Source organism: Phyllobates terribilis, unplaced genomic scaffold (genome assembly GCF_046119375.1).
Source record: "Phyllobates terribilis strain yellow unplaced genomic scaffold, ASM4611937v1 Scaffold_5__5_contigs__length_657084704, whole genome shotgun sequence".
NCBI lineage: Eukaryota > Metazoa > Chordata > Amphibia > Anura > Dendrobatidae > Phyllobates > Phyllobates terribilis.
Window position 1 is genome coordinate 201,896,377 of NW_027362765.1, and position 19,519 is coordinate 201,915,895.

Below are 19,519 nucleotides of genomic sequence, written 5' to 3' on the forward strand. Positions count from 1 at the left end.
ATCATGTACGCAGATTTAGGAGAAGGTGCACATGTACGCAGATTTAGGAGAAGGTGCACATGTACGCAGATTTAGGAGAAGGTGCACATGTACGCAGATTTAGGAGAAGGTGCACATGTACACAGATTTAGGAGAAGGTGCACATGTACGCAGATTTAGTAAAAAAAATCTTCATGGGAGGGCTTCTTTTGATTCCACTCTATCTTTCTAATATCCAGTCCCAGAATGTACGTCAGAATAATGCTTGACAATCACATGGTTTTCTCAAGGACAGAAACCCCTGGCTTCATATATCCCAACTATTTGTGCCAATGCTTCCTTATGTATTAATAATATAATATTCCTACTTTTATGGATGACCATCTCCATTAGTAGAAAAGGCAATTTAATTCTTTAGCAGCCACGAACATGGAGTGTGCATCAGCAATTTATCTTCTTCTCACTTTACCACCCTCTGTCCATGTATCTGGGTCTGTAAAAAAGCAAACATATTCACACTCCACATCTTTTTATCTGCACAACCTGTATCACCTGATGGACACAGTAGAGTAGTCTGCTGGGCTATCCTGGATGGTAAAGAATATAAATCCTGAAGAACGTAATATATGTCAAAGGCATTTGTTAGGATCCTTCACAAGAGATGAAAACCCATTCATCATAAGTAATAAATTCTGAAACAATGTTACCCATGACGCCAGTGTGATCAGAGCGACTATAGGGGAGACTCTAACTCAGTCTGGACTGCTGTTTATCTGAAACTGTGTCTGTTTTTCCCCAATATTCATCTTTCTGTCCCTCTTCTCTCCCTTTGCTTTCCAAAGTTCAGAAGAGTAAGTTAATCGATTTTTCTTTCATTTCTGTTCTCTGTGCTGCTTTATTCGCAAATATCAAAAAATGACATTTTGCAACAACAGCTCCACGTATTTACAGAAAAAGTCAATATTTATCTCCCAGACAGGAAATTATCTGGATTACTGCATTTCACCGGCTTTTAGCTGGCAGTTTCTCTTCTCTGCTATTTGTGTATATATTACATCAGTTGATTGTTGTCGTTTTACACTTTCATTTCTTTTTTCATCATTTTAATTAGTAAACTACAAAACCTAAGATAGAAACAAAATGAGCAAATACCCTGCTGTAGTTAAATAGTAATAGTACATGTAAATAACATAGCATACTTAGTAAACACTGTTTTTGATCAAAAAATCGTAAAAGCCATGCCACCACGACAAGGTGTACCCCAAACGGGACGATCCTATCCTCTAGTTTTAAAACCTTACCTTGTGTGAAACGACCTTGTTATAGATCGGGGCAGAGCAGGACCAGGGTCCAACTGGAGAGACACCTGCCCATGGGAAACTATATAAATGAAATGCCCAGCTCTAAAAAGAGGAAGCCACACCCCTGTTTGTACAAAGTACTGCACAACTCCTGCTATGTGGGTGCAGGACCCATTTGGGGTTGCCACTGCCAATCCAATCACATACAAACCAAGAAAACAATGGGACAGCCCACTGGTTTAATTTTATTACTTGTATGTATTTGTGTGTATATTTTATACAGTTGAAACCAGAAGATTATATAAAAAGACACATATGCATGTTTTTCTGAATATCTGACATGAAATCAGAATAAACCTTTTCCATTTTAGATCAATTAGGATTACCATAATTTTTAATATTTGCCAAATGTCAGAATAATGAGAGAGAGAGAGAGAATGTTTTAAGGCATTTTTATTACTTACAGAGTCAAAAGTTTACATACATTTTATTAGTATTTGGTACCATTGCCCTTAAACTGAATGACTTGGGTCAAACGTTTGGGATATCCTTCCAGAAGCTTCTCACAATAGTTGGTCAGAATTTGGGCCCATTCCTCCTGACAAAACTGGTGTAACTGATCCAGGTTTGTAGGTCGCCTTGCTCACACCTGCCTTTTCAGCTTTGCCCATAAATTTTCAAGGATTGAGATCAGGGCTTTGTGATGGCCACTCCAAAACATTGACTTTGTTATCCTTAAGCCACTTTGTTACCGTGTTGGCAGTATGGTTTGGGTCATTGTCCATTTGGAAGACCCATTTCACCCCAAACTGTAACGTCATGGCTGATGTTTTGAAATGTTGCTTCAGTATTACCACATAATCTTCTTTTCTCATAATGCCATCTATTTTGTGAAGTGCAACAGTCCCTCCTGCAGTAAAACAACCCCACAAAATGATGCTGCCACCCCATGTTTCACAGTTGGGATGGTGTTCTTAGGCTTCCAAGCTTCTCCCTTTTTCTTCTAAATGTAACGATGGTCATTATGCCCAAAAAGTTCAATTTTAGTTTCATCAGACCACATGACATGTCTCCAAAAATTAAGGTCTTTGTTCCTGTGTGTATTTGCAAACATTAATCTGCCTTTTTTATGTTTCTTTTGGAGTAATGGCTTCTTCCTGGCAGAGTGGCCTTTCCGCCCATGTTGATACAGTACTCGTTTCACTGTGGATATTGACACAATCTTACCAGCTACCGCCATCATCTTCACAAGGTCTTTTGCTTTGTCCTTGGGTTGATATGCACATGTCGGACCAAAGCACGTTCATCTCTGGGACACAGAACCCGTTTCCTTTCTGAGCGGTATGATGGCTGGACATTCCCTTCTTGTTTATACTTGCATATAATTGCTTCTACAAATGAATGAGGCATCTTCAGGTATCTTGAAATTGTACCCAAGGATGAGCCAGACTTGTGCAAGTCCATTATTCTCTTCCTGATATCTTGGCTGATTTCTTTAGACTTTCCCATGATGCTACACAAAGAAGCAGTGTGTTTCAGGTGTGCATTAAAATACATCCACAGGTGTGTCTCTAGTTAACTCAGATGTTGCCAAAAAAACTATTAGAAGCTTCCAAATACATGACATCATATGGGCAGTCCAGAATTGTTTAAAGGCATAGTAATCTTAGCGTATGTAAAACTTTTGACTTTGCAGTAAGTAATAAAAATGCCTTAAAACATTCTCTCTCTCTCATTATTCTAGCATTTGGCAAATATTAAAAATTATGGTAATCCTAATTGACCTAAAATGGGAAAGGTTTATTCAGATATTGAGAAAAACATGCATATGTAAACTTCAGGTAAATGAAAGCTGTCAGGAAAAGAAATGAAAGTGCAGAAATAAAAATCATCATGGTGGGAAGGGGTGAAGCATTCTGGGCAGTTAAAAAAAAATTATATATATATTATATACATACATACATACATACACTGCTCAAAAAAATAAAGAGAACACTCAAATAACACATCCTAGTTCTGAATGAATGAAATATTCTCATTAAATACTTTGTTCTATACAAAGTTGAATGTGCTGACAACAAAATCACACAAAAATCATCAATGGAAATCAAATTTATTAACCAATGGAGACCTGGATTTGGAGTCACCCCCAAAATTAAAGTGGAAAAACACACTACAGGCTGATCCAACTTTGATGTAATGTCCTTAAAACAAGTCAAAATGAGGCTCAGTATTGTGTGTGGCCTCCACGTGCCTGTATGACCGCCCTACAACGCCTGGGCATGCTCCTGATGAGGTTGTGGATGGTCACCTGTGGGATCTCCTCCCAGACCTGGACTAAAGCATCCGCCAACTCCTGGACAGTCTGTGGTGCAACATGACATTGGTGGATGGAGCGAGACATGATGTCCCAGATGTGCTCAATCGGATTCAGGTCTGGGGAACGGGCGGCCAGTCCATAGCTTCAATGCCTTCATCTTGCAGGAACCGCTGACACACTCCAGCCACATGAGGTCTGGCATTGTCCTGCATTAGGAGGAACCCAGGACCAACCGCACCAGCATATGGTCTCACAAGGGGTCTGAGGATCTCATATCGGTACCTAATGGCAGTCAGGCTACCTCTGGCGAGCACATGGAGGGCTGTGCGGCCCTCCAAAGAAATGCCACTCCACACCATTACTGACCCACTGCAAAACCGGTCATGCTGAAGGATGTTGCAGGCAGCAGATCGCTCTCCACGGCGTCTCCAGACTCTGTCACGTCTCTGACACATGTGCTCAGTGTGAACCTGCTTTCATCTGTGAAGAGCACAGGGCCCCAGTGGCGACTTTGCTAATCTTGGTGTTCTGTGGCAAATGCTAAGCATCCTGCACGGTGTTGGGCTGTGAGCACAATCCCCATCTGTGGACGTCGGGCCCTCATACCACCCTCATGGAGTCGGTTTCTAACCGTTTGTGCAGACACATGCACATTTGTGGCCTGCTGGAGGTCATTTTGCAGGGCTCTGGCAGTGCTCCTCCTGTTCCTCAATGCACAAAGGCGGAGGTAGCGGTCCTGCTGCTGGTTTGTTGCCCTCCTACGGCTCCCTCCACATCTCCTGGTGTACTGGCCTGGCTCCTGGTAGCGCCTCCAGCCTCTGGACACTACGCTGACAGACACAGCAAACCTTCTTGCCACAGCTCACATTGATGTGCCATCCTGGATGAGCTGCACTACCTGAACAACGTCTGTGGGTTGTAGAGTCCGTGTCATGCTACCATGAGTGTGAAAGCACAACCAACATTCAAAAGTGACCAAAAAATCAGCCAGAAAGCATTGGTACTGAGATGTGATCTGTGGTCCCCCCTGCAGAACCACTCCTTTATTGAGAGTGTCTTGATAATTGCCAATAATTTCCATGTATTGTCTATTCCATTTGCACAACAGCATGTGAAATTGATTGTCAATCAGTGTTGCTTCCTAAGTGGACAGTTTGATTTCACAGAAGTTTGATTTACTTAGATTTTTTTTTAGCAGAGTGTGTGTGTGTGTGTGTGTGTGTGTGTGTGTGTTTGTTTCCGGCCAGCCAATGCATTTAATTGCCTTGTATTCAATGTATATTTTCAGAGACCCCCTCCCCACTATAAGACCATTTCCACTGCAATTCTAAGCTGTCTCGAAGAGGTTTCCATGTCTTTCCCAAGAACATCTGTAAAAAAAAGATGCTGTACCTGTCAACACAGCAGAATTACTTCAATTTTCTAAATTGAACCATACATTGTGTCATCCCAGCATCCTAACTAAGCCTTTTTAAATATGACTAATACCAATTTGCACTTTTCATAGAAAAATGCAATTAGACTGTACAATTTAAGTGTTTGTCAAAATGAGGCAAATTATTTTTCCCAGTAATTAAAATAGGGATAGCAGGCTTAAAAAAAACTAATTACTTCACAAGGACTGTATGAAAAGAGAGCATTAATGGGTTATTTAATATGCCATTAACCAGTCCTCTCACTAATAGTATTCCGATAGGAGGAGCAATATTCCTCTGGATGGTGGAGACGGAGTGGTCTGACAGATTAATTAGCAATGTTATGTTCTGAATGGATAACTTCTGTCAGCCGGCAATGGCATATAATGGGGGAGAGCTTCCGTAAGGCAAATACCTCTCTGTCAGTCCAATGTACTTTACGCTATCTGCTGATAGACACCAGTTATGTTTTTCTAATGCTAACCCGTAAAAAAGCACAATCACTATATTAGACTGAAACTTTCCATTTGCTAAAAGCCAGATTTTTAGATTCCAAAGGAAAATTCGCCACTTCTCCATTGCAACAGGTTTGATAAATTTCCCCATATATATAGAGCCCACTCCACAGATTGAGTGGTTGGATAGGAAATGACCATATCAATATTCAGTAATTAATTCTCCATGTTTGCTTATGGCTAAATGAGAATGTTTCCCATGAGAAGGTTATTCTCATTGTGACCAGGCATCTTTGCCTATATTTGGCTATTTACAGATTGCGTTTTGGCGATATCAGAGCACCATTAGTTAGGACTAGGGCCCATTCAGACGTCAGTTTTTCATGTACAAGTTCTGTCCATGTTTTTTTCCCATAGAAGTCGTGCCTGTTATAGTCTATGGGGCTGTTCACATGTCCATTAATGTAATTAAATAAAATGTTCCTGTGCTGAGATAATCTTATAAATGTGCCCCTGCTGTGTACTGTGTAATGTCTGTGTCTGACCGTACAGGGACATGGTCTGATCATACCACAGCTCGTGGCCAGGGGAGGAATGAAAAGTATACCGATATTACAGCAACGGATTGCAGCTGATTCATTTATAAGATTATCTCAGCACAGGAACATTTTATTTACACACATCCAATTGTGGAAATTATTATTATTCCAAGATCTATTGAATAAAATCAACTTTTGTTTGTGGGAAAAGCCCTTTAATGGTGCAGAAGATAATACAATAACTTTAGAATTTCAGACCATTACTGGAAGTCATTCTCTGAGCTTAAAGGGAACCTGCCATATGATTGATGCTGCACGAACCACAAGGAGTATGTATCGGAGACCAACTCCTGCATTACAATCATTTATGTTTAGGGCTCTATTCATACATAAGTATTTAACAGTATTTCTATGCCAAAACACAGAACAAGTGTCAATCTTCCAATTATAGTTCCACTCCTGGCTTTGGCTTACAAACACTGATGCAAAATACTGACGTGTGAATGAGCGCTTACTCTGAAACATTGCAGAAGAAAACACAGTGGAAAGGGAAGTTGGGGACAAGGTGAATAGTACAAGATGCGTGTTCAGAGAAACTTCTTCTTGCCTGCTCACCTAGACCGGCAGGCCTTTCTCTATACACACATGAGGATAGATCTGTCAGTCTGGTTGAGTTGGTGGTGAGAAGCCAGTGGGGAACGGCCTCCTGGACTAGTCACCTCATCTCCAGCCGATCTCTGATTAATGATGTCCATGGTTCATGCATCAGGTATCAGATTCCTTTTAAGGTGTTCAGTCAATAAAATATGACTAAATGTATCATTCCTGCTGCAGCCTCAGGAACCAAGTTGGAGTTTGCTCTGGCCCCCAGTTCTTTTGTGAATGCCTCTAAAATCACCCCGATATTTCTCCTTCAAAACAATTGAATCCTACATCATAAAAAAAGAACTAGCTGCTTAGTTAAATTAGCAAATCATTTTGCCTCATTATCTGTCATATTGAAGTGCTGTATATATGAGCACAAATACTTTACTCATTGTTCCCCCAGATATGGCTTGCTCATAACTGTCATCGAAAAAGTCCCTAATGAACTCTCAGTTCTGCCAGAAATTAATTGTTCAGAACAGAAAGGCTTTTTATGTCATCTTTGAAATAACAATTTCATGGAGGTTTTTTTTTGAAGTGAAGGTTTTGGATTTGTTACATAAATTGCTCTTATTTCTTGCAGGATTCAATCAGTAAGCAGATTGTGTACAGCATGCATCAGCTGCAGGGAAATGTGCAGTATGGCACAGAGAAACATGGATACTTGTTCAAGAAGAGTGATGGGTACGTGGCCTGAGCCTTTTTACTTCACCACATTGATAAGAATGCGTGATCTGACCTAGGGATTGTGCAGGTTGTGATCAGACTGACTCCAAGCAGAGCACAAGTCATTCGTACCTGAGAACATACAGTAGTTTGTGTCTGATGTTCTGCTTCATGATGTAGAGCACACATGTCAAACTCTGGCCCGTGGGCCAAATCTAGCCCACAGGGTGGTTTTATTTGGCCCATGACCCCAAAACCGCCACCCCTATGTGGGGCCCATTATTCTGTATGGAGCCCTATGTGGGGCCCATTATTCTGTATGGAGGACTATGTGGGCCCATTATTCTGTATCGAGGACTATGTGGGGCCCATTATGCTGTATGGAGGACTATGTGGGGCCCATTATGCTGTATAGAGGACTATGTGGGGCCCATTATTCTGTATAGAGGACTATGTGGTGACCATTATTCTTTATGGAGGGCTGTGTGGGGCCCATTATACTGTATGGAGGACTATGTGTGGGGAACATTATTCTGTATGAAGGACTATGTGGGGAACATTATTCTGTATGGAGCACTATGTGGGGCCCATTATTCTGTATGGAGCACTATGTGGGGCCCATTATTCTGTATGGAGCACTATGTGGGGCCCATTATTCTGTATGGAGCACTATGTGGGGCCCATTATTCTGTATGGAGCACTATGTGGTGCCCATTATTCTGTATGGAGCACTATGTGGGGCCCATTATTCTGTATGCATCACTCTGTGGGGCCCATTATGCTGTATGGAGAACTATGTGGGGCCCATTATGCTGTATGGAGGACTATGAGAGGCCCATTATTCTGTATGGAGGACTATGTGGGGCCCATTATTCTGTATGGAGGACTATGTGGGGCCCATTATTCTGTATAGAGGACTATGTGGTGACCATTATTCTTTATGGAGGGCTGTGTGGGGCCCATTATACTGTATGGAGGAATATGTGGTAACCATTATTCTTTATGAAGGACTGTGTGGGGTCCATTATACTGTATGCTGGTTGGCCCGCGACTTTGTCCAAGTTTTTAACTTTGGTCCTGTGTGTTTGAGTTTGTAGAGTTTGTACATTGTAGAGATTACATGAACATGATACATCAGCTTCATAAACACGGGCTGTCAGCATTCAGATTTCATAGCAGCCTTGTCCACATATATTATCTTTGTCAGCGTAAATCAATAGGTTATAACATTATCTGACAAGTAAATGATTGATCTGCAATTGTTAAAATGGTCAAGTAATATCTACTGGCGCAATTTACCTTGGTTTTGTTTGTATTTGTTTTTGCTTTAACTTTACATTACATTCGCATTGTTTTTGTTTTTTTGTGTTTTCAGTTATCAGATTCCTGGAAACCATCCATATGCAACCAGTTAGGTCAACAATCTAGCTGGAAGCTGCTGATTTGATGTTAGTTACTGTCCCGATGCTTAGATTGGTGAATGTACATGGGATTGCTAACTGGCGGACACAGAACGAAGGGGCCCCTGTGCAAGAATAGTATATGGGTCCTTGCCATCCAATAGCTCATCATAATGCACAATTCCACCTGATTTGGACATGGAAATGGCCCCCTTACCTCTACACAGGTTGCATCAATGATATGTCTGCCCCTGGAATGGCTTCCTAGCTTGTACATTCACAATGCAGCGGAATAGGATAAATGAAATGGTTCAGCTTTTTAGTGGTCAAACTAGATGTGTGCATTTGTCATTGTATGATCATGACCAAAGATAATATATGCAAAATATTGCGCAAGTTTCTACACTGTAGATGATTGACAGAGGAGGACTGGAAATCATAAAATAATAGCTTCCTACTGCTTCTAACATTTGGATTTTTTTTTTAATAACAGCAAATCATTTTTTAATGTTCTGTATGATGTTAACCTTTGCCAGCACATGGCTTTTAAGAGTGTCAACTATTAATTACAATTAATTAGAGTGCTAACTGCATGAAAAGAGCACTAGTATGTAAGTGAATCACACATTTATTCACCAGCCTTGAGTTAATAACATACAAAAGTGAATATTCTCATACCGTTTTTTTCCCCCTTATTGGGGACGTTGTCTGGTAGCAAGGGATTCGTGGTTATAAATGTGTTAATTTTAGCATGAAGATATTGTCATTGCGGATCATCTAGAATGCCAAGCTGTCAGATTAGATATTTAGCAGTATCACTTTGTACTGTCCGTGTTGTGACAATGAAAATCTGACAGCATGTCGTGAAAAAATTGTACAACATTGGAATATAAAGCCCCCTCCCATACAAATTAGATGAAAGCCAGTAGTACTTGCTGATCTCACTGGGATTGGCTGAACATCCAATGTGAATGGGGGCCTCCCGACTCTCCAACAGATGATGTTAGGGGAGTGAAGGATCGAGCCATTGGAATTTCAAAGGTGACCACTCAGCCCATGCCGAGCGCTCATGTCTATGGAGAAGTCGGCAGAATGAACGTTCAGTAATCTTATGTGTATGGCCCACTTTAGTTTGCCCTTGTAGATTAGTGTAGGGTCTATATTCTAACATTTCTTTTTAATTTCAGGCTCAGGAAGGTTTGGCAGAAGAGAAAATGCTCAGTTAAGAACTGTTACTTGACCATTGCACATGGAACGGTATGAATAAACATATATTTGCCTAAAACAACAATATTTGAAGATAAATCCCAAGTTCTATGTAGTAACGGGTTTATATATGAATTTTTAAAAGGATTAATGTACATTAACACTTAGGAGATGACATTATTGTAGTCTGCTATTCAGAAACTGCTGCATTGTATCTGCATTTCCCTATTGTGCTTGAGGGCAAGGAAACAATATATGTCTTTCACTTTTTACAATAATACCCTAGAAACAATGTTCTTTTAGTGGTTGTCCAATGATTTGTCATCCCCCTTAGAAGCAGGCTGGCTCTGCTAATTAAATGAGCCAGGTAGCATGCCCGTTCATACAGTTCACTGACACACAAGGAGTGGGAGCAAGCTCCCTGCCACCATCAAAGCCTCACAGCTTACAGTACAAGTTCATGAAGTTTTGAGTTTATTATTAAAGACGTGTTCACTACCTGGACAACCCCTTTTTAAATGAAGTACTTGCATTTCTAAAGTAAAAATAACATTTACTCACCTCCCAGACCGGCACCGTTTCTTTATTGTCTGCGCAGAGGCTCACAGAGCTCACATTGTCACATCAGCGGCTGCTATTGGGGTGCTGCGCCCTCACTTCCCTCGGATGAATGTCATAGTTAGAGCACAGCAGCTCAATGGCAGCTACCACTTAGCTGCAGGGCTCACTTGACATAACAATGTCAAGTGAGCCCTGGGAGACTCAGTATTGACATTGATGAAATTGCGCCAGTGTTGGAGGTGAGTGTATGTTATTTTTATTTTACAAGAGCAAATATTTCATTTAAAAAGAGATTGTCCAGATAAGGGTCAACCACTTTCCTTTTACTTTTTCACACCACAGACCATATTTTTTTGCTTTGGACAGCCCCTTTAGGATAAATGCCGATTTTTTCTTTTGATTTTTTTTACAGTGATTTCACTAAAGCATAAATTGTGTCCTGGGTTAGATAGTAATCTGGATTAGAAAGGCTGTGGTTGATGCTATAACATTTCCTCTGACTTCTACAGCAAAATAGTACCCCTTTTCCAGCTCAACATTCCTTATCTTATACAATTAATCCCCGTAGCCTATAAATGACATGTCGGATTTTAAAAATCTTAGAAAAATAGACAAAACTGAATTTTCAACTATTGTTGACCTAAACAGTGAAGGAGTTAGTCATTACATGAATAAAAGTTTTGTTAAAAGACCAATAGGGCCAATAGGGCATAACTGCACACTGGTGGATGTGAATATTGAATGTGGTGATCATAGGTCCTAGGCAAACAACGCTGAGTAATACTTTAAAAGCTGAACATGCCTACAAAGAGCACATAGATATAATCAGTAAGATTTAATGAAAGAAATAATCCATTTGGTTACATAATATTCTCTGTTCATGCAGCCTAACCGACAACCAGCCAAACTAAATCTGCTGACGTGCCAAGTGAAGCCCAATATGGAAGACAAGAAATGCTTTGACTTGATATCCCGTAAGTTTAAAGTCTTAGACAAGACACTTTACTCGTTTTTTTTTTAATTATTATTTTCTTGCCATATCATGGTGATATGTCAGACATTGTGATTTGTGGGAGTCTGGCTGCTGAAAACCCTAATAACAAACCCAAGCATAATGATCCTTGTTTAGTGATCGGCCCTGCTCAGCTCTCCTCGGAAAGGCTTTCAACTAATTGATAAATGGTTTATTGAAAAAAAACAAACAGACCATTCTTCCTTTTAGTTTTGATGGGGGTCTCAGTACCCAGACCCCCAATAATTAAACTTTTTACATGACAAGAACAATGTGTCACAAGTTTTTTTTTAAATAGGTACTGTCTAAGGGGTTAAACATCTTTAACATAAAGATGCTAAAATTGACAGCACTTCCATGGATATAGGACAATAATTAACATTGTTCTCTCTGTTTACACACAACGATGTACTGCCGAGATAAAATGATTTTTATGCTGACTTAAAAATCATCTAAGTGCATACCAAGCACCTCATTAGCATATTTAAATAGAGACAATTTTTGGCACACACAACTGATTTAGACACCAAAGGTTGGAATTTTTTATTAAGTCTATGTCTCTTAAAGGGTGCTATTCTTGGATGTAATTGTCATTTTGTGCTTATAGACACTTTTTTTTTTTCAACCGAAAATATGTGAGAGTGGGGATCTTGTAGTCCTCTCTTCTGTGCCCACTGATAGTACAGTCCAGACAGCCCCTCCCTATTCTGAAATAACTTATTGCAGTGAACAATTGGCGCTTTAAAGGGGTTGTCCACTACTCTTGACAACCCCTTCAGAATCCCTATGTTTTCCCCCAGTAAAATAATAACACTTAGACTCACCTCCGGTGCCAGCGGTGTTGCAGCAATGTCAGCACTGGCTCTCCTGGAGCTTGCATGACATTATGTCACGCGATCACTGTGGCCAATCAATGCTGGCTTCACTCTCCTCCTTCAAACAAGTCAAGACATCCAGAGGAAGTGAGAGAGCAGCCACGGCTCTCACTTCCTCCCGATGTCAATTACATCCGTAGGAGAGGAGAGTGAAGCCAGCATTGATTGGCCACAACAAGAATACACCAAACAAACCGAATGAGCCAAGCACAAAACTTTGGTTTGAAATGTGCTTGTGTGTCTAATCAAGTATAAAGGGGTTGGCCAAGTTATGTAAAATTTTGCACACAGGCAGCCGTACTGCTTAAAAAAATATAATTAAATAATGCATACTCACCCTTTGTTCCAGCGCTGCGTTGCTGATACTACCAGTCAATATACTGTGTACATCAGCTGCAGACTTTACAGGCCGTATACCCCATGTGATGTCTGCAGCCAGTCACTGCTCTCAGTGGCCTCGGGCTGTATACCCCTGAGCATCAACAACATGTGTGTTATCTAAATGTTCTAGCGGTACTGTTGCTTGTATGCAGCATTTTACATAACTTGGACAACCCCTTTAAGCAGTACTATAATATTTCTTACAAAATATTATATTTCTCACGAAGATCATTTTCTTCCGTGTACATTTTATAGAATAATATTTATCTGTCGTGCAGATGAGCACTTTTTCTTTTTTAGTTTTCCAACAGAACTATTTGTTGTAGACTAATAGAACTGGCTATCTGACTGTTTAGCTGAAGTGACAACAAGAATTGTAGCCCCATTAGTCATCACCTTTGATATTCTCAGACACCGATGGGAAAGCTGCCCCTGGTATTGACCAAACAATCTTACAGAATGATCAGTTTCTGAGAAGTTAATTTCAAGGTGACAACCATCATGGTGAGTTTTCCATTCCTGACTTTAGCAGAAATGTCACAAACACAGAGAAAGTTGTCACAACATGCAAAAAAATAGGCAAAGTAAACATATTTTTGAAACCTTTTCAGCATTTAAATTTTTATCCAACATTTACTAATAAGTTATTGCATTTTTCTTAAATGGAGAACAGTATATAAAAAGTGAAATATTCTTAATTCCAGATAACCGCACCTACCATTTCTTGACCGAGGATGATCAGGATTGTATTGCGTAAGTATAAGTGATAAATGTTCCCTTCAATTTCAGACCACTTGATCTCATTTGATAGATCATATGCTAAATAGGAAATCTGCAGATCACTGTTTTTTAATTGAAAAAAAAAATTATCTGCTGGGTATTTGCCTTTGCCCCAACTTGCTGTTCCCTGCCTGTTGTGAAGTGTAATCTGCCTCTAGCAGCAGAGACATGGAATCAGATTACAGGATGTGGGGGCAGGCCTTGGTCTCTGTTCCTGCTCTATAATACATGATAATGCAAAACAGAGAAGTGGGCAGACAAGCTATTGGTTAAAGGTAGGAGCAATGCATGGGAGGGAAAGGAAAGTGCATATAGTGCTGGCAGAATGCTGAGGTAGAGGAATAACCCAATCAGAAATAGTGAATGGAAAGTTAGCATGAGGATTAGAACAGCTCCAGGACATATTAAGCTGGTATGTGCACCAAAAGCAGTTTTACCTTGTTGTGGGGGATGGGGATAGTAAGACCATGGTTTTCTACAAGTTTTGTGTAAAAGAGCAGGAACACTTGAAGTTGAAAAAAATAAAACATTGCTCACTAGCAAGACCTAAAATGGCTGGTCCGAAAGAAATATTGATTTTCATTCTAAATGTCTCTCCAGTTATTTTAATAATATAACAGTTTTTCTATTATGATTTAATTAAAAAGTCCCTACTCTTGCCTCTCCTAATCTAGCTGCTTTATTTTTTTTCCGTTTTGAGGACGCTGAGCATGTGTCTGTTGTCAATTCCGACTTAAGGTCGGTACAAACTCCCTTCTTACCGTGCCCTATTCTTCCCTGATGACGGCATGGTGTCTAACAGCAGAGACCAGGCTTGCCCCCGAAAGTGACGTCTGTTTCGGAGATGGGACTGGTCTCTTTTTTGCCGCATTCTCTTATTACAATGCACACTGACAGAGCGCTCTGTTGCCGGCTCATCCCGTCTCATTAGAGCTGGCGAGGGAGCGAACTGTCACTGTGCACAGTGAGAAGGGAGCTCCTACTGAGCATACTTTGGCATTGACAACTGATGCATGCTTAGTAGAGCAGAGACTAGCCCAGCCCCTGAAACGGTTCATTTCCTGATGCTGATGATGGTTGGTTTCAGGGTGGGAATAGAGGCTGCAGCAATGACTGATGACAACTCATTTGAGTATCCCAGCATGCACTGGGTTTCTCAAACGAAGTGTCATCAAAACGGAAATAGGGAAGGGTAGGACTTTTAAGTAAACCATATTAGAAAAACTATTATATTATTAAATACATAGAATAGAAGGAACAAGGCGAAGAGGAAGACCAGCAATGCAATGGCTTGATACTGTCATGATAATGACGGAGAAGACCCTGATGGACCTATCTAGACTTGCACAAGATCGATGTTCCTACATATCATTCATCCATCAAGTTGACATGGATCGAGATCGATCCAAAGGCCGTTAAAAGATAATCAATATTAGTTTTGGACGAGCCCTTTAAACTCTAAACTAGGAAACTGGGAATACCTAGGTTAGAAAAGCTTGGGTATGAGTAGTCCATTATCAGTAAGGAAGAAAATAAATTACTGAAAAATAGACTTCACATCCGTCATTAACTTTGAAGTCATTATCCTTAACAATAATGAGGTTGTATTAAAGGGAATGTGTCACCAGGTTTTTGCTATATAATGTAGAGCATGAGACCCCGATTCCAGGGATGTATCACTTAGTTTACTGGGTGCAGCTGTTGTGATACAGAGTTCTTAGATGCAGCAGAGCTAAGAAAGCTGCTCCCACCCACACCACAGCTCTCTATGTACATTGTATAGTGACAGTAAACTGTCAATCAGTAGTGCGGGTGTGTTTGGTCTAGCAGGCATGTGATAATCTCCTGCTGATAAATCACTCTTTGTATAGAAACAGCACACAGCCTAATAAGTGACACATCCCTGAAATCCGTGTTTCAGTCCCTACTTCATACTGCCCTTGGATTATATAGCAGAAACCTGCTTACAGATTCCCTTTAAAGCCCACCAACTTGGACAGCTCCCGATGTCCTGAACGAGTAGGTCTCATCATGCTGGTCCCTGTAAGAACACTGTAACAAATATTTCTGTTTCAGATGGATCTCTGTGCTGACTAACAGTAAGCAGGAAGCTCTGAATATGGCATTTCATGAAGTTCGGCCCAGTGAGGAGAACAGTATAGAAGATCTTACCAAAGCCATTATTGAAGATATTAGGCGAATGCCTGGGAATAGTGTGTGCTGCGATTGTGGTGCTCCAGGTGAGATCATGAATAAGTCAAACTCTGTACGAACTAGAAGCCGTTACATGTGACTTAGGAAATATATATAAATATATACTGTATGTTATTGCTCCAAGATCGTAGAGGGGTAGATATATATATAATATGTTTTTTTCTGTCTTACATAGCTTACAAACTTCCGTGTTAAATTATTTAGGCTTTGTAGAAAGCACATGGGTAGCAGATAAGATGACAAAGCTTTAACAATACAAGTTCCGAACATCATCTACTTGACTGCCATCATCAGAAAATGAACTATTGCCAATGTTTTTTTTTTTTTTTTCATGTCAAAATTTCTGTATTCTTGCAATTTTCACACTGGCCACTGGGGCTAGCCTCATACTTACTTTTAAAACAACAGGAAGTTAGCCTAAAAAAGCCCCAAGGACCAGTGTGAAAATTGCAACATTTTTAATATAGAGCGTGATATGGAAAAAACATTACCAAAAATTAAGAGAAATACATTTAAACACAAAAACCTGATTTAAACAATAGGCCATTTCTAATGATGGCTTCCCTTTACACTGGCTTCCAACAAAAGACATTTATCACTTATCGTCATGTTGTCTACAAGAGTCCCATAGACCATGAGTGGAGGGGTGAGGAGAAACTGGAGACTTGGGATTACCACATTAGTGATTGGGGGGTCCCTGGTGAGGCCTGCAGAGATCATGCACTTACTCCCTACCCTCTAGATAGGAGATAAATGTTGTTTGAGTGGACACCCCTTATATCCATTTCATGTCTTGAGCAGCTTTTAAAGGAAATTGATTTATCCTACACATTGCACTAAGAACACATTATAATGCATAAATCACTAGAAAAATTAATTATGACAGGCGCAAAGATAAAGTTTCTGCGGCGGTCTAGTTCTCTTAAGTTTCATGTATGGGACTTTCATTGCTCTGAGAGTTATGTTATTTAATAAGTCCCCCCTAATTTATGACAGACTTCCTGTTATAGCACCTGCATGGCAGCGGTAAAACAATCCAGGCTTCACATTTACTAACACGTAAATCCCACTTCTGCTTCATCCCGGCCCCGTCTGCCTGTGCTCTGCGCTGCCGGTTTCTATTGTGCAGAAGCCGGGAAGTGACAGTGACTACCTGGTGCCGGGATGAAGCAGACGGGGCCGGGATGAAGCAGAGCGCGTGCTATGCGCATGCCCGGGAGGTCAGGGAGCAAGTGCACGTCACAGATTTACTTTTCTATACACTGTATGGCCATAGTAGAGGTCTGATAACTCCAAAGTGGTGACAGATTCCCTTTCACATAGGAGTGGTTTTTATGTTTGTACTTATTTTACATATGTTTTTTCTTTCTATTTTGATTTTTTTTATCCATATGTCATAAAATATATGATTGATGTATGTATTTTTATTTACCAGATCCAACATGGCTGTCTATAAATCTGGGTATCCTCACTTGTATTGAATGTTCTGGGGTTCATAGAGAACTTGGAGTCCATCATTCTCGTATTCAGTCTCTTTCCCTTGACAAACTTGGAACCTCAGAGCTCTTGGTGAGAGGAAACTCTTTCCTATTATTTTTCGATTCCACCCTTTAAAAAATTATTTAGGTAATTAAACATTTTAGGACAATATAAAATACTGGAAGAATTGTTAAAGCACCACTCCATCTTTATTTTTTATTTCAGCACTGAAGTGGTGCTACTAACATAAGGTCTCTGCACCTAATATTGTAATCACCACCTGCTGTCATCTGCTCTTCCTGGCGCCACTCTGGTCCCACGGGACCATCTTGTGACCCCAACTTCTGACTGACAAGAAGTCAGAGGTAACGGTCACAAGCTCTCAATATAGGTCTGTGAGAGCTAGAATAAGGCTCTCATAGACTTACATTGAAAAGTCCAGCAAACACTGGAGCAATCCGGCAGGTCACAAGGTAAAAGATGAAGACAGCGGCTGGTAAGTATGAGACTAGGGCCAGGGAACTTACATTAGTAGCACCACTCCAGTGCTGCAATAAAGAAAAAATACTGAAGTGGTGCTTTAAAGGTCTACTATAAAAATTTGTGAAATATCTCATGCAGTAATGCAAGTTATAAAGTAAAGGATTAAAAAGCTGAAAATGTGTCACTTGTGTGTGTGATATTTGTGACCAGCATAACATTACACAGGATATTTCTTAAAATTCTTTAGCTGTTATGTTATTGCTAAACCTGCTTGTTAATTGTTGTTCCATTGCTGTGTACATAAGTCTTAGCATTCATTCAGACGTCAGTGAGTGATTTTTCTCATACGGGACATTTTATATGCAAATTGCCTCTTCAGAGATGAAGAGGACTTGTACTCTATAGCGCCACCTATTGGAAGCAGCAATCCTACAAGTCACAATTGACCCTTTAACGTGTCGTGCAATATGACTTCAGATAATAGCCTAATCAGAATCTCAATTTGCAGACACAGTGTTTCGGGCTGTTGGCCCTCATCAGTGCAAAGTATGAGAACTGATTTGGCTAGGTGAGAGGCTCAGGCCTGAGGTCTAAGGGGTAACGTTTCTCCTTGTGGAGAGATACATACCGGCTCTGGCATGCCAAGGTAAGGAGGTTTGCATGTTAAATTTCCCAGAGGAGCGTTGCACGGCGAATAATTCTCATATGGGAAAATCGGTCTGAATTTCATCCAGAGTTTCATCCTGAGTTTCATCAGTTTTTCTTTGATCGAAGAAGCTTGAGAAAGCTTTTTCCCATCAAATAGTCCCGGAAAATCAGACAGCACACGGATGGCACCCGATTGCTGTCTGATTTTTTTTTTTTCACTGACCTGTAGACTTGCATTGTCCATTTTGATCTGTGAATCGGACCAATATCGGACAAGTCTCTGTGCTTTTGTGCAGACCATTCAGTTCAAGGGAAAAAAAATTGGACACGTGAACTACGCCATAGAATATCATAGGTATGAGTACTATCCGTGAAAAACACGTATGAGGTAAACTGATGTCTGAATGATCCTTATGATGCCATCACCACAGGTTATTGCTGCTGTACCCCAGAGGTCTAGGGATGTAGACAGATACCAGGATTAATATGATTATTATTACTAATTAATGATGGACATACTCTGCTCCCTTATCTCATCTCCATGGTGTGTTTTCAGCTAGCAAAAAACGTTGGCAACTCTGGATTCAATGACATTGTAGAGGCCAATCTCCCATCTCCGACAATCAAGCCTACTATAGACAGTGCCATGTGAGTAAATCATGATTTTAACATTTGACTTTCTTGGTGGCTTTTTACTTGAAAGAGGAAAACACTCTTGCTCACTTTGCCCATTGTTCAACCACATCAGCTTTCCTCAAAAATCCACAAATGTTGAGGAAGAGCTTGAACAAAGTCTAAGCCTTCATCTATACCCTTCTACCTGAGATTGACATGGCAAATGTTTTTTGGGAAATGCGGTTACTCTTTATAGACCTCATGAAGCTATTACCGTAATTCATTTAACTCTTTTCGGTACATTTAATAGGACCACTAGAAAAGATTTCATTAACTCCAAGTATGTACACTGGTTATATACAAAAAGAAGCAACTTACATCCATTGACACGGCAGCATGATCTTCAAGATGCTGTTCGGTTTAAGGATACTTTTGCACTGATCCAGGCCTATGCAGAAAAGGTTGATTTGACAGAGCCCTTGCCCCAGCCAGCACAGGTAATTGTTGTGTATTGAATGTGATACTGATTAAATGGCCTTTCCTTA

At 40.4% G+C, this 19,519-nt stretch overlaps 1 protein-coding gene across 3 annotated transcripts in view; it reads left to right on the top strand.

Moving 5' to 3' along the window:
* Positions 1-19,519, top strand: part of LOC141272718 (arf-GAP with SH3 domain, ANK repeat and PH domain-containing protein 1-like) — a 215,171-nt gene that overhangs the window by 175,538 nt on the left and 20,114 nt on the right. For all 3 annotated transcript variants that reach the window (XM_073683719.1, XM_073683720.1, XM_073683721.1), the window contains exons 10-17: positions 7,238-7,338; positions 9,908-9,977; positions 11,374-11,461; positions 13,460-13,508; positions 15,612-15,775; positions 17,185-17,318; positions 18,916-19,007; positions 19,285-19,471. In XM_073683719.1, the coding sequence (XP_073539820.1) occupies positions 7,238-7,338; positions 9,908-9,977; positions 11,374-11,461; positions 13,460-13,508; positions 15,612-15,775; positions 17,185-17,318; positions 18,916-19,007; positions 19,285-19,471 (885 nt within the window). The remainder of the gene's footprint in view (positions 1-7,237; positions 7,339-9,907; positions 9,978-11,373; positions 11,462-13,459; positions 13,509-15,611; positions 15,776-17,184; positions 17,319-18,915; positions 19,008-19,284; positions 19,472-19,519) is intronic.